The sequence below is a fragment of the Ovis aries genome, chromosome 20, assembly GCF_016772045.2.
Source record: "Ovis aries strain OAR_USU_Benz2616 breed Rambouillet chromosome 20, ARS-UI_Ramb_v3.0, whole genome shotgun sequence".
Taxonomy (NCBI): domain Eukaryota; kingdom Metazoa; phylum Chordata; class Mammalia; order Artiodactyla; family Bovidae; genus Ovis; species Ovis aries.
Window position 1 is genome coordinate 42,456,437 of NC_056073.1, and position 26,802 is coordinate 42,483,238.

The 26,802-nt window shown below is 46.4% G+C and overlaps 1 protein-coding gene and 2 long non-coding RNA genes across 13 annotated transcripts in view; 2 read left to right on the forward strand and 1 right to left on the reverse strand.

Moving 5' to 3' along the window:
• Positions 1–3,056: 3,056 nt before the first annotated feature.
• On the forward strand, positions 3,057–17,263 carry LOC121817406 (uncharacterized). The gene is made up of 3 exons (XR_006057298.2): positions 3,057–12,187; positions 16,128–16,223; positions 16,888–17,263. It is a non-coding gene; the product is annotated as an uncharacterized LOC121817406 (long non-coding RNA).
• A 599-nt stretch (positions 17,264–17,862) lies between these two features.
• PHACTR1 (phosphatase and actin regulator 1) overlaps positions 17,863–26,802 on the reverse strand; it is a 522,692-nt gene continuing 513,752 nt past the window's right edge. For 8 of the 10 annotated variants that reach the window (XM_042237252.2, XM_060403782.1, XM_060403783.1 and 5 more), the window contains 3 exons: positions 22,640–22,780; positions 21,762–21,838; positions 17,863–20,935 (listed from right to left, as the gene is read on the reverse strand). In XM_042237252.2, coding sequence (XP_042093186.1) covers positions 20,920–20,935; positions 21,762–21,838; positions 22,640–22,780 — 234 coding nt within the window. In that variant the 3' untranslated portion in view covers positions 17,863–20,919. Of the gene's footprint in view, positions 20,936–21,761; positions 21,839–22,639; positions 22,781–26,148; positions 26,300–26,802 lie in introns of those variants that run through there. The other 2 variants (XR_006057296.2, XR_009597749.1) reach the window with 2 other exon arrangements.
• LOC114109730 (uncharacterized) lies at positions 22,739–26,245 on the forward strand. Of its 2 annotated transcripts, XR_006057297.1 has the most exons (5): positions 22,739–22,852; positions 23,726–23,914; positions 24,801–24,975; positions 25,159–25,346; positions 25,427–26,245. It is a non-coding gene; the product is annotated as an uncharacterized LOC114109730 (long non-coding RNA). The 2 variants fall into 2 exon arrangements; XR_003586310.2 differs by having other exon boundaries at positions 25,159–26,245.

Below are 26,802 nucleotides of genomic sequence, written 5' to 3' on the forward strand. Positions count from 1 at the left end.
GGAACATCTCCTATCAAGTCTATTTCTGGAGGTCTACAGGAAGTCGGCTTTGCCCACCTCCTTCCCCTGTACCTTGAGTCCAGTCAGCAGGGGGTGGTGAGAGTGGCTGGCAGCAACTGTGTTTATTTGCCTCTGATTGCTCAGGAGGAGGTATGTGGGTCTTTGGAGCATCTGGGTCTCTGGACCCAGTTGGGCTCCGGCCAGGCCTGGCGGCCCTTGGATGAACCTGATAAAGTCAGGGTTGGTGGCTGCTAAGGCCGACTGACTTCAGGATCAGGGTGGCGGGGGGTCGTGCTTAGACTTGAGGAATGCCAGCTGGAGGAAAGCCTGCCAGTTATCTGGTCGACTCCCATCCCTGATACGCAGATAAGAAAAGTGAGGTTCCGGGTGGTGACGGGGCGGTGGGGAGGGGGAGGGGTGCGTGTCATGCAAGGTCACCACTGGTAGCCGAGCAGCCTTTAGAAAGAAAGATCCCAGGCATCCTGGCTCCATCTCTGTCTAGAGTGTGCTTCACTGATCCAAGCTTCTCCCTCCTAAACACTGCCCCTCCCTGTCCTCTTAACACCCCTTCGGTGCCTCCCGGGTGGGTACCACGGGGCAGTCTCCTCCTGTGCAGCGTGGGAGTGACAGCGGCCACTGTACAGAACTGTTCAGAGCAGTAAGTGCAGGACACACAGGCCCCTCGCCTAGGGTCTGCACAGGAAGCACCTGGTAAGTGATAGGTGTTACTGCATCATGAGCATTAATAGAACGTGAGCTCTCGTTGGAGAGGTGACACTGACTTACAGTCTCACTAAACACTCAGCATCTTAGAGGCGATGCTTCCTGGGAAATGTTCTAGGAGATCAGAGGGCCCATTGCAAGAACTTTAAGTCATATGTTTGAGTGTGGCTTCTTAAACTTTAACGTGCACGGGAACCCCCTGGGGCCCCTGTTAAAATCCTGATTCTGCTTTAGTAGCTCCAGGGTGGGGCCTGAGTCGTGCGTTTCTAATATGCTCCATGATGATACCAGTCCTTGGGGACCAGAGCTTGAGTAGTAAGGACCCCAGGGAATGTAGATTTCAGGTTGCAGCTAGTTCGAGGCCTAAACCTGTTTGCTGAAGAAAGAAGCCACAGGCATGCTGCCTGCCTGTGCCATTTTATCATTTTAGATTAGTCTGACTTCATTTCTAGGTGATGGGGATATTGCTAAAAGTTTAAAAAGCACATGATCAAAACCTCAATGTAATTTATCAAAATCCGAATCTCAGTACTGAGATGCAGATTTCTTCTGTGAGTAGTTCCCTCTCCTTGCTGGGTCAGAAGTGGTTTCACTAACCTTACCACAAATCAGTACCAAGAATAGCTCTGTGGCAGCCAACCAACCATATCCACCCTCCCCTTCCCTACTAACCAAACCTTAATTTTATTTGAGGCAGGAGTATATTAATAACACTTCATTTCCCAGTCTCTTGAGCAGAGAGAAATACACAATAAGAAGCCAAAGTCATTAGTTAGAACTTACATAAAAGGTTTTTATTTAAAGTGGATTTACTCAGCTGGCAGGTTACCTTTTCTTTTTACTTCTGCCTGGAATACATAAATAATGACTGGCACTCCAGCAGCTATCTTGGAACATGAGGCAACCTCAAGGATGAAGTCACATGGTGAGGATGATGGTGCAAAAAAATAGAGCTGTGTCACATCTCTGGTGACGCAAGCTCTTTCCTGCTTTACTCCAGACTTCCTTTATGTTAAAAACCAACCAAACAAAAAAACACCCAGCTGTTTCAGTGACTATTTGGCAGGTTTCTTACTGTGTGAAGGCTGCTGAACCCAATGTTAACTGACCCCACCAGAGCAGGTGCAGTTTAGCAGAGCAATGCTAAGTTGCTTCAGTCATGTTCAACCCTTTGTGACCCCAAGGACTGTAGCCCACTAGGCTCCTCTGTCCATGGGTATTCTGCAGGCAAGAATACTGGAGTGGGTTGCTATGCTCTCTTCTAGGGGGTCTTCCTGACCCAGAGATCAAGCCCACGTCTCTTATGTCTCCTGCATTGGCAGGCAGGTTTCTTTACCACTAGAGCCACCTGGGAAATCCTTTGCAGGGCAGACGTGTTTAAATCTGGCTACAGCTGTCATCTTGAGCACCTTCCTGGAATTCCCTAGTCATGTAGAGGCAAGGGAACTGGATTGAGGGTTTAGAAGCGTGGGGAGTCTCTTAGTAGCTTTGCCATTTCCTAATGGTTTGATCCTGTTCCTTCAACCTCAGTCCCCACACCTGTAAAATGGGGATGACGGATTAGAGAGTCCAACTTAGTGTGAGGTGCAGAACTCATTCTGCTGGTGTTGGGGTAGAATGGGGCTCAAGGATGATGGGAAGGTTGCAAAGATGCTGGTGTGAGCAGCAAGGGGCTGTGGGGGGTGAAGCTTGGAGACAGGCACTGATGCCCCTTTCAGTGCTCCCATTAGAGGTGCCCCGAGGGCAGCACCACAGCTGCTGCTGGAACCAGAAGGGCTTGGACTCAGGGCCCGAGCAGCATCAGCGAGAGTCTGGTTTTGTTGACAGGAAGGGCGACAGCAGAACTAGCTTTCAGCTGGGCCCTGAGAAGCCTGCCTCAGCTTTCCTCTGCCAGCTTGTGACCTCTGAGCTGAGGCCTGCGAGGTGGCCCGGCAGCATCTCTGCACCCCCACTGCTTTGCAGTTGAAACCCGGATAACGGCACTCCAGCTCCTTGCTTGGAGCAGCCAGCTGGGCTGGGGGGGCAGTGGTCAGTGTGTGTTCTCTCTCCCGCTGCCTGGAGCCTGCAGGGAGGCGTTTCCAGCCACAGCACAGCTGTCCACTCCGCTTTCATCCAAATCAGAGCCCCTCATGGCTGTAGATTTCTCTCAACCATCTTCCAAACCTGAAGCCAGCGCTCTGTCTTCCCGATCCCAGTTCCCTAGTTCAGCACCTGCTCCGTGTACACTCAGTGGGGCCAGCTGGTCCCGGGAGGGCACAGACCAGGTCCTGACAGTGAACTGAAGCTCTCAAGACACATCCTCTCTGCCAGCGCGGAGAGCAGAGGCCCAAACAGGAGTGCGCGGGGGGAACCTTTCACTGCTGGGCCCTGGGCGGGGGGGTCCACTCCTCCGACCAGCTGCTAGACAGTCTGAAAATGCCTGCATTTCCTCACTGTGGCCTGTCCCTAGATTTTTAAATTTGATATGATTGAAATAAGGTCTGTCTGGGTGGATATGGAACTCATGGGTCAGTTCCCTTGTTCTGGGATGAGAAAGGTAACCAGCACGGTATGTACTTAAAATCCCCCGCCCCTCTGTAAAACAATGTAATTGTAACCAAAGTAAGGGGACAGGGCTATGTGCCTGTGAGGATAGAAGGCAAGCAGGACAGGAAGGTATGGGACACACGGCCAGTGTCCCCCACCCTAGCCCCAAGTCCCTTCTTCGGAAGCAGCTTAGACGTGAGTGTGGTGTTGCATGCACTTTCTGGTGAAAGGGACACCACAGGGGTGAGTCCTGCCTGGCGTGGGGCTATGATAGCCAGGTTTAGGGGAGAGAACTGAGGAAGACCTGAGACATTTAAACTGTGATGAGGGGCTTTTTCCTCTGTTGCCCTGGCTGGGAGGGTCTGAAGCAGAGAGGTGAGGCAAGAGTTGTGGAGGTGACGGGAAGCATGTAAATGCTGGCTTGGAACAGTGTCCCGGCCTCCCAGCATCAAGGCAGCACATAGTGTGTGAACGAGGCCAGCCCCCAAGGCCTTTTTATCCTCTTTGTGTTGTGTGCGGAGTTTCTGAGATAATTAGCTCATGTGTAAAACATTTTTTATTTGTGTAGCTGAAGAGACGGGCTTGCCCTCTCCTGGGTGGAGACTGCTGAATCACAGGCCCTGTAAGGATGTACCCTCTCAGGGACCTGTGAGATGCCTGCTGGACAAGGTGTCAGTGACGATCATCCTGCTCCAGGCTGGTAGTATAAACAAACAGAAGGGAGTTTTCTCCCTCCCTCCCCTCATTTGGTCTTCGCTGTTTTTTCAATTTAACAACAGCAACGACATGGTATCACCGTGTGGGAAACAGAACCTCTGAGATCATGAGATGCAAAGTCTATTTGGAGAAAAGCAATGGGCATGTGGAAGTCCAGCTCAGAGCAGCACGCGTCTTAGCTGGTTGTCACAGCCTGGGAGGAGAGTCGGTAAAATTCTGCCTTTGGGATTTACTCTTTCTCTGCAAACGGGATTCAGGAGTTTGGCGTTAACCTGCGGTGTTGCCCCACGAATGGATGATCATGGCTTCCTATTATGAAATGAGAGCATTTTTTGTTTGATGGCACATAAAGAGCTGAACCATTTTCTTTAAAATCAAGCGTGGCGCACAGGAGAGGGCCTGGCTGCCCACCCATGAGTGATTTAAGGGTCCGATGTGTTCTCTCTCTGTGGAGCAGGCGGCACGCTGATCTCACCCTTCGCCACAGCTCGAGGTGAACCTGTGCTGTGCAGGGACCTCGTTCGACGTTAATTCCCTTGCAAGAAGTCATAAACACTGGCTGACCATCTCACCAGGGGAGGTCCCCACTGGTGCGCACAGACAGGCAGTGCAAGGCAGTGGGGAGGGAGGGGCCGCGTTAAGGAAACAGTGTCTCCCGACCTGACGGCTGGGAGGCAGTTGCCTATCTTTCCTGGTCTGTGATGTCACCTGTGTCAGGGAACTGGAGTGATCGGATGGAAGCTGAGGAAGTGTGAACTCAGCAAAGTGGCAAAGCGGTGTGCGCATTGGCCCAGCAGGGGAGGGTGGGTGATGCTTTCGAGTCAAACACACTCAGCTTTGGAAGCCGTGAGGCATCGTGAGGATTAAATAAAACTGTGCGTGAACGGGGAGCTGAGCTCGGTGCTCTGTGAAGACCTAGAGGGGAGGGATGGGGTGGGAGGGAGGTGATATATGTGTACCTATGGCTGATCCACGTTGTCGTACAGCAGAAACTAACACAAGTTGTAAAGGAGTTGTGTCCCAATAAGACAATAACACACAAAATTGTGCGTGAAAATTGTGCAATGTGGTGGAGCCAGGGGTGTAGTGAGTGTATTTGGGAGCTGCAGGAGGTGGCGGCAATCAGGAATCAAGCGCCCAGACAGTTGGAGTTGGAAACGAGGTACCACAGGGCACAACTGGCGGTGCACACGGCTTGTTGTTCTGTTGGTGGTGGTTACGCGTGAGTCGTCTGGCTCCTCCTCATGGTTCCCAGTCACCAAAGTGAGACCTCTCTTGGACTCCATTCAGGGAAGCTCCAGTCCACATCAACACCTGCCTCAAAGGGCTCCTGAGTCACACACCCCATGGGGGTCGGCTCCCGGACCCCTAAGCAGGAGAGCTGGCCACGCTGATTCCAAGGATGGTGGGCTGGAAAACAGGACTTTACTGCTAAGACAGCGGGCCCCTGCAGACGTCAGACAGGAGAGTGGTGCCCAGAAGCTCGTGTTTGGCCAGGGGGCTTGCAGCAGGACTCCAGACAGTGGCTGTGCACGCCCCGGCATTGGAGCAGTGGAATAGCTTCTAGAACTAGTCAGCAGGTGTTCACGGTCCACTGGAAGGTAATACCATTCACTGAGAAAGGAAGTAAGACAGGAGGAAGTGGCCTGGGGCAGAGAGGGGTGGGGTTTAGAAAGCAGGAAAACAGGAGCCTGGGACAAACGGAGTTAGAGGCGTTCTGAGACAGATGTGTCAAGCAGTGAAGTGAAAGTCACTTGGTTGTGTCTGACACTGTGCGACCCCATGGGCTATACAGTCCATGAAATTCTCCAGGCCAGAATACTGGAGTGGAGTAGCCTTTCCCTTCTCCAGGGGATCTTCCCAACTTGCAGGTGGATTCTTTACCAGCTGAGCCACAAGGGAAGCCCTATGTCAAGCATTAGAGCTGGCATTTAAAGTGTTTTGGTGCCCTGTGTTAAGTTGCTTCAGTCCTGTCTGACTCTGGGCAGCCCTATGGACTATAGCCTGCCAGGCCCCTCTGTCCATGGCATTCTCCAGGCAAGTATACTGGAGTAGGTTGCTCTGCCCTCTTCCGGGGGACCTTCCTGATCCAGAAATCGAACCTGGGTCTTTTACGCCTACCTGCCTTGGCAGAAACGTCTACCAGTTTCTTTACCACTGGCATCATCTGGGAAGCCCCTGGAAGTTTTTTTATGGAATATCAATTCATTGGAAGATTGTATAAGATGAAAAAATTAAGAAACTGTTCATGTAAGAAGGCTCACTGGAAAAGTAGAATGTAAGTGTAAGCACATTGGAATTAATAGTTTTGAAAAATAGAGATGGTAAAACTTGGTAGACAATCAACCTTCCTGACTTCAGACTATACTACAAAGCTACAGTCATCAAGACAATGTGGAACTGGCACGGAAGTAGACATATAGACCAGTGGAACAAGATAGAGAACCCAGAGATAGACCCATGCACCTATGGGTACCTTGTTTTTGACAAAGGAGGCAAGAATATACAACAGGGCAGAGACAGCCTCTTCAATAAGTGGTACTGGGAAAACTGGACAGCTACCTGCAAAAGAGTGAAATTAGATCGCTCATAATGCCATACAAAAAGATAAACTCAAAGTGGACTAAAGACCTAAATGTAAGACCAGAAACGATTAAACTCTTAGAGGAGAACACAGGCAGAACACTCAACATAAAGCAAGATCTTCTATGACCCACCTCCTAGAGGAATGGAAATAACAAAAATAAACAAGTGGGACCTAATTAAAAGCTTTTGCACAGCAAAGGAAACTACAAGCAAGGTGAAAAGACAGCCCTCAGAATGGGAGAAAATAATAGCAAGGGAAACAACTGACAAAGGATTAATTTCCAAATCATACAAGCAGCTTATACAACTCAATACTAGAAAAATAAACAACCCAATCAAAAAGTGGGAAAGGGACCTGAAGAGACATTTCTCCAGGGAAGACATACAGATGGCTAACAAGCACATGAAAAGATGCTCAACATCATTTGTTATCAGAGAAATGCAAATCAAAACTACGATGAGATACCACCTCAACACCAGTCAGAATGGCCATCATCAAAAAGTCTACAGGCAATAAATGCTGGAGAGGGTGTGGAGAAAAGGGAACTCTCTTGCATTGCTGGTGGGAATGTAAACTGATACAGCCACTATGGAAGACGGTCTAGAGACTCCTTAAAAAGCTAGGAATAAAACCACCATATGACCCAGCAATCCCACTCCTAGGCATATACCCCGAGGAAACCAAAACTGAAAGACACATGTGCCCCAGTGTTCACTGCAGCAGTATTGACAATAGCCAGGACACAGAAGCAACCCGGATGTCCATCAACAGACACATAGATAAAGAAGCTGTGGTACATATATACGATGGAATACTACTCAGCCATAAAAAGGAACACATTTGAATCTGTTCTAATGAGGTGGATGAAGCTAGAGCCCATTATTCAGAGTGAAGTCAGAGAAATATCGTATACTGACACACATATATGGAATCTGAGAGATGGCACTGATGAATTTATTTTCAGGGCAGCAGTGGAGAAACAGAGGACAGACCCATGGGCAAGGTGGGAGGATAGGAGGGAGAAGGGGGAGAGGTATGGAGAGAGTAACATAGAAATCTACAATACCATGTGTAAAACAGATAGCCAATGGGAATTTGCTGTATGACCCAGGGAACTCAAACAGGGGCTCTGTGGCAGGTGGGGTGGGAGGGAGATGGGAGGGACGGGACATGGGTGTACCTGTGGCTGATTCTTGTTGATGTATGACAGAAAACCACAAAATTCCATAAAGCAGTTATCCTTAAATTAAAAATAAAATCTAACGGGAAACTACAGATAATTGTTTTCTGGTAGGTTTGCTTAGTGTTAGAAATTTTACATTATTTTGTAAGGAAGTCATAAACCACAGTTGCTAAATATAAGATAATCAAGTTTGAAATTTAAAATCTAAAGACTTTTCTTTTTATAGTCAAGAGACTCATGTCTTTGAAGATTAATTAATTTTTGGTACCTCTCAACCTCCCAGTTGCTCCTCTTCCCTCTCCCCACTGGTAACTGCTGCTGCTAAGTCACTTCAGTCGTGTCTGACTCTGTGTGATCCCATAGACAGCAGCCCTGCTAGTGTGCTAACTCACTTCCGTTAGTCTGTTCTCTATATCTGAGCCTATTTGTGTTTTGTTGTAATATAAAGATTTTACATTAAGTCATAACATATATTTGTCTCTTATTTCATACTACCTTTTGGGTCCATCCATCCACGTTGTTACAAATGGCAAAACGTCACTCTTTTTTTATGGCTAAGTAGTAGTCTATTATATGTGTATACATATACATATAGTATATATATAATATATATACATGTATGTATATAAAAATATACATATATATGCATACATATACACATATATTTACATATTATATCATCTTTACCCATTCATCTATTGATGGATATTTACATCGCTTCCATATCTTTGCTATTGTTAATGATGCTGCTGTGAACATTGATTGGGGTACATGGATCTTTTCAAATTAGCATTTTCATTTTCTTCATATAATTATTTCATATAATTTAATATATGATAATTTCAATTATTTTATATGATAATATCAATTATTATTATTCCATTTCAATCATATAATTTTGATTATTTCATATAGTTCCCTACCTGGGAGTGGAATTCCTGGATCATATGGTAGTTACATTTTTAGTTTTTTGAAGAACCTCCATGCCACAACACAAAATACTGGCATTTTACCACAGTGGCTACACCAATTAAAATTCCCACCAACCATGGACTAGGGTTCCCTTTCCTCTACATGCTTGCCAGCATTTGTTATGTGTGGTCTTTTTGATGGTAGCCACTCTGACATGTGTGAGGGGATATCTCATTGTGTTTTTGATTTGCATTTCTCTGAGGATTAGCAATGCTGAGCGTCTTTTCTTGTGCCTGTTGGCCATTTGTATGTCTTATTTAGAAAAATGCCTATTCAGGTTGTTTGCTCATCTTTTAATCAGGTTGTTTCATTGATCTTGAGCTGTATGAACTGTGTACATATTTTGGATATTAACCCTGGACCAGTCATATCATTTGCAAATATCCTCTCCCCCATTCCTTCCTTAGGTTGCCTTTCTGCTTTGTCAGTGGTTTCCTTTGTTGTATAAAAGCTTTTAAGCTTAATTGGGTCCCAGTGGTTTATGTTTGCCTTTGTTTCCTTTACCTTAGGAGACAGATCCAAAAAATTATGCCCCTTTTATATTGAAGAGTGTCGTGCCTATGTTTTCTTCTAGTTTTACGGTTTCTGGTCTTACATTTAGGTTTTTTAATCGATTTTGAGTTAATTTTTGGAGGTAGTGTGAGAAAATGTTTTCATTTCATTCTTTTACATGTGGCCATCCTGTTTTCCCAGCACCGTTTATTGAAAAGACTGTCTCTTCCCTGCTGTATATTCTTGCCTCATTTGTCAGAGATTGACCGTAATGTATGGGTTTATTTCTGGGCTCTCTTTTCTGTGTCTGTTTTTGTGTCAGTCCCATGCTGTTTTGATTACTGTAGCTTTGTAGTATATCCTGAGATCAGGGAGTATGATACCTCTAGCTCTGTTGTTCTTTCTCAAGATTTCTTGGATTATTCAGGGTCTTTAATATTTCCATTCAAATTTTAGGTCTTTTCCCAGTTCTGTGAAAAATGTCTTTGGTATTTTGATAATGATTGTATTTGATCTGTAGATTACCTTTGGTACTTTGATTATCTTAACAATGTACTTCCAGTCCATGAACACAGTATAGTCTTTCCATCTGTTTGTGTCTTCAGTTTCTTTTTTCAGTGTTGTATGATTTTCCAAGTACATGTGTTTTACTCCCTTGGATCAGTTTATTACTAAGTATTTTATTCTTTTTGATGCAATGGTAGATCGGATTGTTGTCTCAATTTCTCTTTGATAGTTTGTTGTTAGTGTACGTAAATTCAGAAGATTTCTGTATATTAATCTTGTACCCTGTAGCTTTACTGAATTAATTGATGAGTTGTAGTAATTTTTTTGTTTCTTTGGTGGCATCTTTAGGATTTTCTAAGTATAGTGTCCTATCATCTGCAAAACAGTTTTAGTGCTTCCTTTCCAATTTGGATTTCTTTTATCTTTATTGTCTGATTGCTTGGCTAGGACTTTCAATACTATGTTGAATAAAAATAGAGTGGGCATTCTTGTCTTGATCTCAGAGGAAATGCTTTCAGCCTTTTACTGTTGAGTATGATGTCAACTGTGGATTTGTCATGTATATCCTTTATTATGTTGAGGTATGTTCCCTTTATACTCACTTTGAGAGTTTTTAATAATAAATGAATGATGAAGAAGTAAATGGTGAATTTTATGCATCTATTGAGATGATCATATGATTTTTATTTAGTTTCTTGATTTTATGAACAGTTTCCTGATTGGTTATAGGATCATCTATTGAGGTGATGATGTGATTTTTTATTCAGTTTTCTAATTGATTTTAGGATATTGAACCATTCCTGCATTCTTGGGATTCTTGCAAATCCCACTTCATCATGATGTATGATCCTTTTAATGTTATTGATTCAGTTTGCTAATATTTTGTTGAGGATTTTTTGCATGTGTTCATCCGTGATATTGGCCTGTACTTTCCTTGTTTGTGTGTGGTATTTTTGGCTTTCATATTGGGATGATGGTTGCCTCATAGAAAGTTCAGAAGCATTCTTTCCTCTGCAATATTTTGGAAAATTTGAGAAGGATAGGTGTTAATTTTTCTCAAGATATTTGTAGAGTTATCTGGCCCTGGACTTTTGTTTACTGGGAGTTTGTTACTCAATTTCATTTCTAATAATTGTTCTGTTCATATTTTCTATTTCTTGTTCACTGTTAGAGTGTATATTTCTGGGAGTTTGTCCATTTCTTCTAGGTTGTGTTATTGTCATGTAGTTGTTTGTAGTAATCTCTTATGAGCATTCGCATTTTTGTCATATAGGTGGTAACTTCTCCTTTTTCATTTCCGATTGAATAACTTTGGCTAAAGGTTTAGCCATTTTATCTTTTCAAAGAACCAGCTGTTAGTTTCATTGGTCTCGTCTGTTGTAGTCTGTCTTTATTTCTGCTCTGATCTTTGATTTCTTTTCCCCTTCTACTAGCTTTCAGTTTTGATTGTTCTTTTTCTAGTTCCTTTGGGTGTAAGGCTAGGTTGTTTGAGATTTTTGTTTCTTGAGGTAGGTTTCTATCACTATAAACTTCCCTCTTAAACTGCTTTTGCTGTATCGCATAGATTCTGGATTGCTATATTTTGATTTGTCTCAGTAATTTTATTTGATTTTCTTCAGTGATCCACTGTTTAGTAGCATATTGTTTTAGACTCCACATATTTGTGTTTTTTTGCATTTTTTCTTGTAGTTGATTTCTTATTTCATAACATTATGGTCAGAAAAAATGTTTGATATGAATTTCATTTTTCTTAAATTTATCAAAACTTATTTTGTGGCCAAGCATGTCATCTGTCCTGGAAAATGGTCCATGTGCATTTGAAAAGAATGTGGATTCTGCTGCCTTTGGATGGCATCTATAAAGTCTTACCTGTTTTAATGTGTCATTTAAGGTCAGTGTTTCCTTATTTTCTTCTAAAAAATTTTTATTGGAATGTAATTGCTTTACAATGTTTTAGTTTCTGCTGTACAATGAAGTGAATCACTATATGTGATTCACATACATCCCCACCCTCTTGGACCTCCCTCCCACTCCTCACCCCATCCCACCCTTGCAGGTCATCTCAGAGCACCGAGCTGAACGTCCTCTGCTTTACAGCAGCTTCCACTGTCTGACACTTGGTAGTGTGTATATGTCAACCCTAATCTCCCAGTTCCTCCCACTCTCCCTTTCCCCTCCTGCACACATTGTTCTCTATGTCTGCGTCAGCATTCCTGCCTTGGAAATAGGTTCATCTGTACAGTTTTGCTAGGTTCCACATATATACATTAATGTACAATATGTGTTGTTCTCTTTGACTTACCTCACTCTGTATGACAGACTCTGGCTCCATCCACACCTCTACAAATGACCCTGTTTCCTTTCTCTTAGTGGCTGAGTCATATTCCGCCGTGTATCTGAGCCCCATCTTCTTGATCGATTCCTCTGTGGTTGGACACTTAGGTTGTTTCTGTGTCCTGGCTACTGTGAACAGTGTGGCAGTAAGTATTGGGGTCCATGTGTGCTTCTGAGTTACAGTTTTCTCAGGGTATATGCCCAGAAGTGGGACTGCTGATTACTGGTAATTACTAGTAATTACAAAGGGATTACTGTACCTTTGTAGTATAGTTTGAAGTTGGGGGTGCCTGATTACTCCAGATTACTGTAGCTATTCGGGGTCTTTTGTGTTTCTGTGCAAATTGTAAACATTTTTGTTCTAATTCTGTGAAGAATGTCATTTGTAATTTGATAGGGATTGCATTGAATCTGTGGAGAAGGCAATGATACCCCAACTCCAGTACTCTTGCCTGGAAAATCCCATGGACAGAGGAGCCTGGTGGGCTGCAGTCCATGGGGTCGCTAAGAGTTGGACATGACTGAGCGACTTCACTTTCACTTTTCACTTTCATGCATTGGAGAAGGCAATGGCACCCCACTCCAGTACGCTTGCCTGGAAAATCCCATGGGCGGAGGAGCCTGGTGGGTTGCAGTCCATGGGGTTGCTAAGAGTTGGACATGACTGAGCGACTTCACTTTCACTTTTCACTTTCACGCACTGGAGAAGGAAATGGCAACCCACTCCAGTGTTCTTGCCTGGAGAATCCGAGGGACAGGGGAGCCTGGTGGGCTGCCATCTGTAGGGTTGCACAGAGTTGGACACGACTGAAGTGACTTAGCAGCAGCAGCATTGAATCTGTAGATTACTTTGGGTAGTATATTCATTTTCCCAGTATTGATTTTTCCAATCCAAGAACATGGTATATTTCTCCATCTATTTGTGTCATCTTTTATTTATCAGTGTTTTATAGTTTTCTGAGACTACAGGTCTTTTGCCTCCTTAGGTAGTTTTATTCCAAGGTATTTTATTCTTTTTGTTGCAGTGGTAAATGGGATTGTTTCCTTCATTTCGCTTTCTCATTTTTTGTTGTTAGTGTATAGAAATGCATGAGGTTTCTGTGCATCAATTTTGTATCCTGCAACTTTACCAGATTCATTGATTACCTCTAGTAGTTTTCTGGTGGCATCTTTAGGATTTTCTATGCATAGTATGTCATCTGCAGACAGTGACAGTTTTATTTCTTCTTTTCCAATTTGTATTCCTTTTCTTTTTCTTCTCTGACTGCTGTGGCTAGAACTTCCAAAACTATGTTGAGTAACAGTGGCAAGAGAAGACATCCTTGTCTTATTCCTGACCTTACAGGAAATGCTTTCAGTTTTTCACCATTGAGAATGATGTACGCTGTGGGTCATTCATGGCCTTTGTTATGTTGAGCTAGGTTCCCTCTATGCCCACTTTCTGAAAAAAATTCTGAAGTTTTTAAAAAATCATAAATGGTTATTGAATTGTGTCAATAGCTTTTCCTGCATCTATTGAGATGATCACATGGTTTTTATTCTTTAACTTGATAATATGGTGTATCACACTGATTGATTTGCATATATTGAAGAATCCTTGCCTCCTTGGGATAAATCCCACTTAATCATGCTATGTGATCACTTTAATATGTTGCTGGATTCTGTTTGCTACTGTTTTGTTGAACAGATTCTTGTCTGTGTTCATCAGTGATATTGTTCTATAACTTTGTGTGATATCTTTGCCTGGTTTTGGTATTAGTGATGGTGGCCTTGTAAAATGAGCTTGGGAATGTTCCTTCCTCTGCAGTTTTTTGGAAGTGTTTCAGAAGGTTAGGTGTTAGCTCTTCTCTAAATGTTTGATAGAATCCTGTGAAGCCATCTGGTCCTGGACATTTGTTTGTTGGAAGACTTTTAATTGCAGTTTCAATTTCATTACTTGTGATTGGTCTATTTATATTTTCTATTTCTTCTTAGTTCAGTCTAAGAATTTGTCCATTTCTTCCAGGTTGTCCATTTTATTTGGCATGTAGTTTTTGTAGTAGTCTCTTATAGATCCTTTGTATTTCTGTGGTGTCAGTTGTTTAATTTTATTGATTTGTATCCTCTTTTTTTCTTGATGAGTCTGGCTAAAGGTTTATCAGTTTTATCTTCTCAAAGAATAAGCTTTTAGTTCATTGGTTTTTGCTATTGTTTTTCTTTGTTTTTCTTTCTTTCTGCTCTGATTTGTATGATTTCTTTCCTTCTACTAACTTTGGGTAGGTATATATTGTACTTATTGGCATTCTTTTAATCATTTTGAGGCATTTTTGTAGTTCTTTTTTTGTTCCTTCTTTTCCCTTGTGATTTGATGATTATCTTTAGGGTTGTGTTTAGATTCCTTTCTCTTGTGTGTATCTGTTACAGAGTTTTGGTTCAATGGTTAGTTACCATGTGGTTTATATATAGCAATCTATATATATATATATATGTAATTAAGTTGCTGATCTCTTAATTTCAAATACATTTAACAACCCAGCATTTTTACTCCCCTCTCTCACATTTGCTGTTTTTTGGCATCATATTTTACAACTTTTGTGTCCCCTTAACTACCTATTGCAAATGGTTACTTATAGACGATTTTACTGTACTTCTCTTAATCTTCCTACTAGTTTTATATGTGATTGATTCACTACCTTTACTGCAAGTAACTGCCTTTACCAGTGAGTGTTTCCTTTCTTAATTTTCATGTTTTTAGGTGTGGCTTTTTCTTTTTCGCTTATAGAAGTCCTTTAATATTTCTTGTAAGGTTGGTAGGGTGGTGCTGAACTCTTAGCTTTTGCTTTTTTGTGTAACTTTTGATCTCTCCATCAGATGTGAATAAAAGCCTTGCTGGGTAGAGTATTCTTGGTTAATAGATTTTTTTTCCCCTTTCATCACTCTAAAAATATTATGCCACTATCTTCTGGCATGCAGAGTTTCTGCTGAAAATTCAGCCCCATAGGCTCATGGGAATTCCCTTGTACATAACCTGTTTTATTTCCCTCCTTTTAGTATTCTCTTTCTCTTCAATTTTTGGTGTTTTAATTACAACATATCTTGATATGATCCTCTTTTGGTCCTGTTTGGAACTCTTTGTGCTTTTTGAAGGTAAGAGGCCTGTTTCCTTTCCAAGTTAGAGAAGTTTTTAGTTATTACGTCTTCAAATGTGTTCTCTGCCCGCCCCGCCCCCTTCCTTCTATCATACAAATGTTAGCTTATTACTGACTGGGGGGATTTTTGCAGAAACTAATGGCTGTGGCCAGTGATTTTATTTTGGCCGGCCCTAAATTCTGTCATTTCGGTGACGTTTTGTGGGTCGTTGCATTTGACAGGTATACCTGACACCCCTGGAAAGTCTTCTCCAGCACTGTGAGTTTCACTTTTACTTCCTGTAGCAGAATCAATGACCTTTTTTGGAGCCCCTCAGGCTCTTCTGTCCTTGGGGTTTCCCAGGTAACAATACTGGTGTGGGTTGCTATTTCCTTCTCCAGGGGATCTTCCCAACCCAGGGATTGAACCCACTTTTCCCACTTGGCAGGTGGATTCTTTGCCACTGAACCACCTGGGAAGACCCTTTGGGGTATGAGTCTTGACTAAACCAGACTCTGTCCCTCCTAACCATCTTGTGCTTCTTTCTTTATATTTTTAGTTGTAGAAAATCTTTTCCTCTAGATGCCAGCCTTTCTCATCAATAGTTGCTCTGTACAGAGCTGTAATTTTTGGTGTGCCCGTGGGAGGTGGTCAGGGTCTTCCTACTCCACTATTTGGCCAAGTCTTCAAGAGCTAAAGTTTAGTAAGGCCTAACTCTTATGTCAGACCCTGTGCTGAGCACTTAACACATTTTATTTAATCCTATCAGGCTTATAAAACAGGTGCCATCATTCCCATTTTAGAGATGAGAAAGCTGAGGCACAGTGAGATTAAGTAACTTGTCCGAAGTTGCTCAGCTGGTAGGGGCTGGAAGAGCCAGGGTTTCCGCCCAGGGCAGCAGTTTGACCCATACTGCTGCTTTGTGACACCTGGACACCTGGGGCAGGAGCTCAGGTGGGATCTGGGTTTTAACTGTAGATATGGAGTCATCTGAGGCTGGGATAGCACTGAGGCCTGTGGAGCCAGCCAGGGACCATTCCGGGTGTCAAACTTGTCCTTGGATGAATATCAGGGGTAAGTACCCACATCACTGAGGTGTCCTTGAATTTGGGGTGCTATAGGGGACAACAAACTGTTATCTTAAGCATCACAGCTCAAAGCTCCAAGGCCCCTCCAGGGTCCTTGACCCAGAGGAAGGGGGAGGTGGGATGGTGTAATATGGTTGAGAGCAGCTTTAGGACGAGCCCCCACGAAGACACCTGAGCACGCCAAGCAGCCCCCCAGGAGCCCAGCTCCAGGCAGGGAGGCATAGCAAGTGTGGCATCCAAGCTGTTCCCCAAGAGCCTTTCCCAGCAGCACTTACACAGAGCTCACTGGTCCCAAAGGAGTAAGCGTTTTAAAAATTCAGGTAACCCAAATCTTAGATAGCTGATATCCTTAAGGACACTACAGGACCCCTAGAGTTCAGTGTCCCCACTTTCCAGATGAGGATATCGAGGCCCAGAGAAATTAAGTGACTCGGCCAAAACTGTCCAGTTAGAGGTAATGGCGGGGCAATAATTTCTGTCCTATGATGACCAGAGGGTGGACACAGCAGGCCCTCTACCTATTGAGAATGTGTAGCCACGACCTTCTTTACTGCGTAAAGGGCTTTCTCAGGATGATGGCCCTTCTCCTTCTGTCCTACAGGACAAAGCCTGTTGGAGCTTTTCTTACTCTAGTCCTTTGGCTCCCCTAGGTAACTACCACCAAGTTCTGACTTGTTAAGGTCAGAGAATTCTGGAGTGAGGAAGACCGCAGAATGACACAGAACTTGGCCTGCAGTGCTTTCTGTAGACCACTCAGCACCGCTGTCTGCTGGGGCCTTGGCGTTCCTCTTCCCACACAGGTGAGGGCTTGTCCAGACCCCTGCCATGATCCCGCTGACCTCCGGCAGGGCTTCGCCACTGCTGCTCAGCAAAGAAACGAGCAGTGCGCCTGGTCCCCTGGCCCACTGAGGATGGAGGCTCCCTCTGGATAGATCTCCTAAGCACTCGCTGCTCAGCAGCACGATGCCCGGACCAGCAGCATCAGCATCTGCACTAGGAAAGGACACCCCGGTGATCCCTGGCAGTGGCGCAGGGGGCGGCACCGTGCTGGGTCTTCTTCCCCACACCACCTTCCTTTGTTAGCAGACCAAGGGCGTCTTCAGTAGTGTCACCACCTGAAACGCAGCCAGCACGCCCTGCAGCACTTTGTGCTTCCCATAAAACCTCCAGAAAGACACATTGGGACCAAAAGGTTAAGCGATAAAAGGTCTTGGCTTTTTTACAGGATGAACACTCAGGTTGCTCAAGAAAGGAGACAGATGTATGTATGCCCAAGAGCAAAGTCTTCTGGGGCTTTTGCTTGGGGACAGTAATTTATATCATTCCCAGATTACTAAAGGACAGAAAACTGGAAATACATTTAGATATTCTTTAAAATATGTTTAGAAGAAAAAAAAAACTTTTGTATGCTAGAACTTACCTAGAAAGTTCATTTATGTATGTGCAGCAGTCTTTCCCTTCCCCATCAGTACCAGTTACATGAGGTGGTTCTGTGTTTTCATAACTCTTGTTCTTTTGCTGATGAGCTGACCTACCACCTGCCCCCCCCCCACCCCCACAACCAATCTAAGAATTTTCGGTGGTTCCTGCTGGTTGTCAGTAAAAACACACAGGAGTCAAGGAAATGTTTTTTTTAAGACTTTTTTTTTTTTGGTTTGTTTTTAAAGAAACTGCATACATCATCAGAGACAAACAATAATTTAAATACCATGCAGTTTCTGTCTGTACAAAACCTAGGCCATAGAGCTCCAGTTTAATTTGTATTCTATTTACACTGTCTTCCTCATACAGCCGTCGTCGGTTAAAGCAGAACACAGGAGTGCGCTCCGGTGCAAAGACAAACTATGGACAGACACCCGGGAAGCAACCAGAGAAAAGCAACCATTTGGGGGATCAACAGACAAATGGGAGGAAAAAGTCGTTTAAGGTGACCTTCGCCCACTGACTGTGCACAGGGGGAGCCTGAAATTCCATTCACCGCAGCACACATCACGGTTTTCATTCGGCAAGTATAAATACACGTTCATAGGCAGGAGAAAAATAAGCTCGGAGGTTTTCATCACATCCACCGTCACATCGTTTGGTTTTTCTAATCTGACATAAAGGCTAAAGTTTTACAGAGCTTTGAGGGCCTTTGGGGAGGAATAGGTCAGCGATTTCCAAGGAGCAGGTAGGCCCAGGGCAGTCTCCTCAGTCCTGGATAGGGTGGGGACCTTGGGCAGTGTTTGATTGATCAGAGGGAAACATTTTGATTTGAGAAATCTCAGGTGGTTCTTGTGCTAATGCAAATGACAAGCTCAAACTGTAGCTTTTTCAGAAAAAGCGGCACACTGTAAACCAGCTAGCCTGCCTTTTTCCCACCGCCACCCGCCCCCCCCATCAAATCGTCGTTTTGGAAAGAAACACATTTTTTTCAGTTGTTTTAACAATGTGGCAAAAAGGAAATTTGGATAGATTTATGTAAATACCTCAAGATTTCAAGAAAGGAAAGACAGCAGAGGGTCCATCCTGTGACCTACAGAGGTTGCTGAGCCACTTCCAATGGGCTCAGGAGAGCCCAGCTTGGGACAGTGACACGGGAGGGACACCTTCAATTTGCAGGGAGTTACTTCCAGAAAAAGCTACTCTGCAGGAGAAGCAGAAACTGCATTCAGTTTCTTCCATGTGCAAAGTGGCTGCAACAATGGGGCACTTTGGGTGGGAACCCCGCGACCCCTGGCAGGTGGGCTGCAGGGAACTTGATTGAGGCATCATGTTCCCAAGAATCTGAAAGGCCTGGAACCCAGGCCAGCAGAGAAGCCCCTGGCCTGTGTGGTAGGCGTCCAGGCAGTGGAATGAGGTCCCTTAGGACTCGCTCTTGGGCCAGGAGAAGGCTGACCATCACAACACTAGAAGCCCAGGCTCAGACCCCGGCCAGGCGGGCACCTCGGCAGGGAACACGTGCCACGCAGAGGAGTTACACGGAAGAGCCCCGCATCCTTCATCACACCATTTGCACATTCAAACGTCAGTAAGTCTTTCGGGAAGACACTGTTTACAGCCACGCTAAAATCCTGGCCACATTTTCCCTGAACAACGCCTCCACCCACGGCGGTTAACTATCCGGATTCAACATTCAAAGAAGAGAGGAAGGGGGTGACGCGTCTTCCCAGGGCTGGGCGCCAGGTGCTGTGAGGAAAGCGTGCGCCAGCTTGGCACCAGCCGGCGGGCACCACCTGGAACACCGCCCGAGCTCCCCTGCCAGGTGCATGGTGACACCGCCCAGGGGAGCCGTGAGCGCCAGCAGAGGAGCCCGCCCTCACCCATGGTGATGGCGGGGCAGCCCCAGAGTAATGTGATCCCACGCGGCTTGGGGTGGGAACTGGTTACCTCTTTTTTTTTTTTTTTGGTGAAGGCCAAGCTGGCATCTTCCTAAAGCCTGGGCCTGTGTGGTAGGGCTCTAGCCATCACCGGGAGAGCTGGTGGAACAACCGAGATCACGGCAGGAGGCCAGGCGGAGCTTCGCGGCCAGCCTGGAGGGGAAGGAAACCGGAAGCAGCTCAGGCGGCCCCCTGCAGAGAGCGGTCAGGGTCTGGAGCGGCCCTTCCTCTGCCACACCCTGTCCCCACCGCTCTCCTGTGATCACAGGTGAGGATGGACAGAGATCCGACCTCTGTCACCCTCACCAGCCTCCAGACGGAGGAGGAGGGATGCTCCCTGGAGAAGCAGGTACCTCCCGGTGGGCGGGGCCGGCGCCTGCCCCCACCCTGGGGCTTCTGCAAGGACACCTCCGGGCGCAGCCAGCCTGGAAGGGCCTCGGGTGGTTGTGGAGGACCTGCTGGGGGAAGCCAGCCCTCCAGGAATGGATCCTGGCCTGGTCCTCAACTCGGCCGTTAAGGGCCCTGCCACCCGGTCCCCAGCCCCGGGGTACACGCAGAGAGAATGAACATCAGCCAGGCGGTTGGTCACCCCAGCCTGGGTGCCTTCCACAGCGGCCTTATGCTCGCACGCATGATGCCACTGAGACAGCAGAGGCTGCTGGCATGCGTAAGATCCCCTGTGACTCTGGGCTCGTCTAATGACAGCCTTTCCCTGCGATACGAGAGCTTCCTGGAGGGCAGCTGGCTTGGCCCGAGAGGATAGGACAGGCACTCATGCCCACCTTCTGCACCTGGAGCGCGCGCACGCACTCTGAGGATGGCCCGGCGACCACAGGCTGCCCTAGGGAAGGGCTCTCCCCTTAGTTCACCACGTGGGTGGTGCAGCCTCCTTCAGCAGCCTCCTGATCGGGCGCCACCCCCGGGCCGCCTGCTTCTGCACAGTCGTCCCAGGACAGATCCACCGGCTCGGCAGTCTCTGGACTCAGGTGACAGACACTTTGGCGGTACAGGCTGGAGGGAGCCTCAGCGAACGCAGTACCTGCCGGCCTGAGGCCCAGGGCCGCTCTGAGCACAGGCAAGTCTTCAGTGCCCCTGGCCTGGGATGGGGCACAGTCCCTTATCCGCGGCGGTGCCGGCAGCTGAACTGTAACCATCGTGTTTTTGCAAACAGAATCCTGTTTCCTTTTCTTTTTCTTCTTCTTTTAAAAAAAAGGCAGTTCATAAGATTTACATCGTAATGGGGAAGTGAATAAATACCAGCACTTATGGTTCTTATAAATTTATGTTTTGAAGACAGCATAGCACTCAAGAGGAATTCGACTGTTAAGGTCGGTGAAACCTAGGAATACAAAACAACTCAGTCAAGACCCAGTGGCTGCCCATGGTGTTGGACCTGATAAGGCCAAGCTCTCCAGCCTCCATCCTTGTTTGTGACAGCCACAGGGAGGCTTAAATCTCCAACCAAAGGCAAATAAATCTCCACAGGACCCCTGGAGAACTTGAGGCCCATCCAGTGCACCCCTAGTTTTGGAGAAGTTTAGTCTTGAGCTCCCCACGGGGGCCGCAGCCCAGGTAAGGACTCAGCAGCAAGGCAGGGACCCCCAAGCTCCTGTCCCCGAGTCAGGTACTGTTTCTCCCAACGTTCAACCAAGGAGAGAGGCAGGAGGAGGGAGCTAATGGCCTGTCACTAACCAGCCCTGTGACCTTGTGTAAGCCCCTCCACTCTCTGTCTGATTCAGTTTTGCCAAGAAGCACCACACAGGACTGTCTGGGAAAAGTACACCGAACCACAGGCGTGACCCCCACATAGAAGTACCACGTGGATCTGGTACCCTGCCCCGGTTTGGTCTCTGCTGTAATCAGCAATGACCTTTCCTCCTCAGCTTATGTTTTCATAAATACCCACTCCGTCGTCCAGCACTCAGCAGATCTTTAGTCTGCAGGCTCTGAGAAGGCTGCATTCAGCCCAGACCTCACACACACTCCTCTGCTTTCAGTAACCACGGTGAAACCTGTGGATCCTTCCATTTGGATCTTTCGTTTATCTTCCCCCCTCACCGCACCCACCACTGCACTGCTGCTCCAGAAGCAGCGAGGACAGTTCAGTCCAGGGGTAAATATAATTTGAAGCAGGGAAGAAAAAAAAGAAACCTCTTGATACTAACCTTGTTAAATGTCTACTCAATTCATGAACTTCCATTTCAGTGCTTTTAAATTCGTTGAGCTCCTTCCGAATGGCAGCCTAGAAGAAGGAGAAGCCCGTGAGTGTGCGGAGGAAGCAGACAGACAGCAGCTCACCTTCTATTTTATTCCTGAAAACATCAGGAAACCTCTTCAACAAAGTCAGATAGGTGCGTCAAGTAGATTCTTGCCACTGGGAGAAACAGTCACCCTGAGATACTCTTTAAAAAGTGGAAATGTTAGTCACTCGGTTGTGTCCAACTCTTTACACCCATGTGGACTCTAGCCCACCAGGCTCCTCCTCTGTCCATTGAATTTTCCAGGTAGGAATACTGGAGTGGGTAATCAGTCCCTTCTCCAGGGGATCTTCCTGACTCAGGGATCGAACCCGGGTCTCCTGCATTGCAGGCAGATTCTTTACCATCTGAGCCACCAGGGAAGCCCCTTTAGAACCTACGAAGAATCCCCTCCCCACCAAATCTAAGATGCAAACAGTTCGATTTGGGGTTCTGCCCGGATCTGTTCATCTGGGCAGCGAGAGGGCCCGTCCACCTGGCCCACATCCTGGCGTCCCTGGTGCACACTGAAAGGTCAGCCCCTGGTCTTGCTGCGGTGGATCTAAGCTCAGAATGCACAGTGACGCCTCAGGATGGGTCCTTCCAGAGCTGGTGGGTCAGATTCCCCAATCAAACTAAGGGAAGGAGTATGGCCCTTCGCTGGAGCCTGCCTGCCAGGCCGTCCGCCTTCAGTGCCCACCCAGGCACCGCGGCTCTGCTCCAGGGCTCCGTGCAGGCTCCCAGCAGCATGCTAGAGACCCAGCGCCCAGCCGCGAGGCCCGGGCAGCTCTCCCCACCCCTCTCACTTTGTCGGCAGCAGTGAGGCGGGTCCAGGGCTTATCAGCCCTGCGGTCATAGTCCTGAGCATCGGCCACCTCCACGTAGTCGCTGAAGCGGATAAGGATCTTCCGTTCCCGAAGCTCCTCCACTGTGGGCCTCTGGCTGAGCTGTGGGAGAAAGACATGGACGCGGTCAACCAGCCATGTTTTAGATCACTTGGTCCACCCGTGACTATACAGGTGAGAACCCGAGGTGGAGAGGCGCAGCTGACGCATCACATACCGGGGAGGGTAGGGCCCGGGGGACCCAGGGCTCCTGATTCCTGGCCCCGGGGCTTCTCCAGACTCTGTGACGGAGTTGACTGTCTCGTGAGCCGCCTCCAGGACTATGCAGACAAGCAGCCAGGCTGCTCAACAACGCTGCAGTGTGTCTTTCTGTGTGGGTGTGGTGGGTCTTCCCACATGTACCTGCCTTTCCCATCAGGCGAACCGAAACCTTACACAACAGGTTTGTATTATTCTGGATTCATGAACTGACCTGTGTGTGTCAAATTTAGTGCTCTCTGCAAGAAGGGTTTGTAATCTTTGCGTTTCAGACACACAAAAGTACATGCAAACTCTGGGGTGTGCAGGAATTAGGAGTATGTTGGTTTTTGGGGTCATGGAGACCCTGCCCCTCACTAGCTCAGATGAAAGGTGCGCCCACAAAGGCAGAGCGAGGCCGCGTTGATGCTGAGGAAGACTTGGGACAGGTTCTCTGGAGAAGTCTGCGGTGAAGGAGTGAAGCAACTGAGTCACTTCGCCATCTCCCGTGTCACCCACTAGCATCCTCCCTTTGTACTTTCACAGCTCGAGGCTGACGTTCCTATTATCTCTTCCTGTCACTAGGTTTACTTCTTCTGGAGCAACACAGTTGCTCTCTCTGTAGGATGCTGTCAATTCATGTTCAGCCAATGTTATTTAAAAGCAGTTTTTCTCTAAGCCCTAGACTGTGTTTAATTCTATTAATAGAAGATGTAGTCAAATAGAATCTTAGCACAAAGGCCTATAAAACAAACACGGGCAAGCAAATCCAAACCACCTCTGGCTGTTCTGACTCTCTATCTTATGCAGCTGCCATACACCTTAGGCTGGTGCCAGAATGTTCCAGCTTGCTACCACATGGCCTACAATCGAAGAACATTAGATGACTGCCTGGCCAGCACTGAACAGAATGGTGACACCGACTGCCAGGCTCCAGATGGGACCCAAGCAGCCTACTGCTACCCCTCGGCCAAGGGAGGAGAGACCTGGGGATCACAGGTATGTTGGGTGTGACTGGTCCCCTGTCTAGACCCTGTGCAGCTCCCCCTGCGAGTGGCTCCAGTCTCTCCTGGGTTTCCCAGGCATTTTGGTGTCAGCGGTGGCCTCTTGCAGGAAACCAGAGGTTTCCCGGGCTCGATGGTCAGGGTTTGCTGTCGGCAAAAATGGGGGTCTGTCCTGACTCAGAAATGAGTGCAGGGAGCTTCGTAGTGTCATTATAATACAAAGAGACATTTACCATAATACGCTCAGTTGTGTCCGACTCTTTGCAACCCCATGGACTGTAGCCCGCCAGGCTCCTCTGACCATGGGATTCTCCAGGCAGAACAGTGGAGTGAGTAGCTATGCCCTCCTCCAGGGGATCTTCCCGACCTAGAGATCGAACCGGTGTCCTGCATTGGCAGGCAGATTCTTTACCATCTGAGCCAACTGAGTACTTCGTTATCATGATAAATGTCTGTCTGCATTATAAAGACTCCTACTCACAGCCTGGTTTGTGTTTCTGACTGGTAAGGTTTACCCTGGGGTGGCAGACAAACAGTACTGTTTGTTCAGTGTGCCATGCAAGCATGGAATTTCTAATTTAAATTTCTGGAAATTATGGTCTGGATTTTGCTCATAGCCTGTCTATGGTAGAGTCTGGAGTGAACAGAAATCTAGAGATTGGCTCTGAAGGTAAGGGACTCTTTTTCATGCCTGAATCTGATGGGGATGAGGAACTGGGCCCAGGTGCTACCAGGGAGTGAGCGAGGAGGGCCCTGGGTTTTCCTGCTGGGAGAGTCTGACTAACCACCACTGGGATTCCGTCATGAGCAAGGGCTCACAAGCCTAGCCATGTGGGCTGAGGAGAGGCGCCTTTGGCTCACAACTGGCTCTCACTTTCCAGGTAAAGTGAACCCCGGTTACCTGCCTGGATGCTAAGGAAATAGTCTCTGCAGCCAGAGTTGGTTTTCCGGGAATGACAGGCTGCAGAGGTTGGCAGCAAAAGTGTCACTTGCAAGCGCTCAACAAAGGGGTACACGTCAAGACCCAGATTCCACTACTAATACGACCTGACCCAGGTAAAGTTCTTCCCTCCCTTATTCTCACCCATCCATCAAGCTAGCCGGCAGTTTTTTGGAAGTGGGAAACAGGCCTCTACTAAAAGATGAAGCATATGGTTTCTTAGGTCCGTCTCAGTTTGGCAGAAGAGAATGCCTGGTCTGTGGCGATCAGCATCTGCTACTGTGTTTTCTTTCTCTCAGGTCTTGACAGAAGGATATGGAGGCAATCCTGGGGCTGAGGGAAGGTACGTGCCCCCCGCCCTCTGGCATCTGGTCTTGCTGTGATAAAGGCTCCTGAGGAGCAGAACGTGTCCAGGGCCAGGAGGTGGTACAGCTTCCCTACCAGCTGCCAGGCCCCACACCTCTGTTCACAGAGCCAGATGTGAAAGGTACTTTCAGTCTCTCTCTCCCTTATAAAAAGCAGCCTGTCCCTTCCCTCAAGCTCATTATCTCTAATTCCCCGAGCCAGTCCCAGGGGATGGCAGATGCTGAAATTACAAGGCACTTTTTCTGGGAGAAGAGAGAGGTAACTGAGAGGAGGAAGAGGCATTTATCTTGAAGACTTGCAAGAACTATGGGTATTTGGGGACCCCACCCCCTTGCTCTCCCAGGGGAGATGGGTGTGGGAGGAAACCCTCTTCTCTCACCCCTTCCTGCCAAATTATGCAGTTAGTCAAGTTTTCCCCTGCAAGATCATATACTTATTATTTTTTTTTTTTTAAGGAGAATTAACTTCATGTCCAAATCTTTCCGTTACTAGCTTTCAGCAAGAAACCCTCAAGTTTAGGAGAATTGGGGGTGGGTACCAGCAGTCAACTCCCATGAACGTTACAAAAATCTGATTAAACGTTTGTATTAGAAACATGGGGTCATTACCAGTCTCCTTTTGACACCCTCATCATTTCCAGGACCCACTTAGAACAATCTAGTATATCTCCCCTCGTCCCTGGTCCCCTTCGCTGCTCAGTCTCAGGAAACACAGTGCCCTGCGTCCAAAGGCTAGGTGATCTTAAGGATGTAAGAACCAGACCTGGACTCGGGAGAGGGCACCTGGGTGAAGTGAGGGCCCGAGCTCTCGTGGCTCTCAGACCCTTGCTTATCTTACTCCTTTTAACTGGGATGGCCTTTGGCTTGTCACCAGATGTTTGGGGTGCTCTAAGGGTGAGAAAGCACTGAGAAACAAATCATCACCTTAGTAACTGGTATGGTATTTCAGGATCTCTGAATTTCTTCCTTTGCATAATATGTCCATAGAGAAAAATCCATTAATAAAAACTTTAAAAATTAATTTTGATGTGCCTCTTGTCTTTAAGCTTTGAGTATCTTTCTCTCAAGATGGTCACTGTAGGAGAGTGATTAAAAACACTCTAGTCAGACAGAATAAAGTATTTTCTGTACCATCAATTATTAAATTTCTCAACATCCCCCAAGAATAGCCTCAAATAAAGAGCTTCGTATCAGAGAGGTTACTCCAAATTAGATCTGTGTGGGTCTACACTGCATTGCCAAGCCATCTATTTTGGGGGTTTTTATGGAAAAATATATAAAAATTCTATCTTCCTGAATTTTATCTAAGTGCTTTTCAAACATCTCCATTAGTTTATCAGTATATTTGACATTTTCCTAATTAATTGGATTTAGCATAATAAATAGTTCTTGAGTAGTAGGTCAGGAGCAGTTATCAGGGGAGACAAGGAAAACTTGTATTTTCCAGGGTCATAGCAAATAACTGATACATTTTGAACTACTGATGTTGATAGTGAATTTCCAATTGAGAGATGGAATTACAGTGAATTTTTAACCACAGAATATTTACTGTAACTGCAAATATAATACACCTGCCAT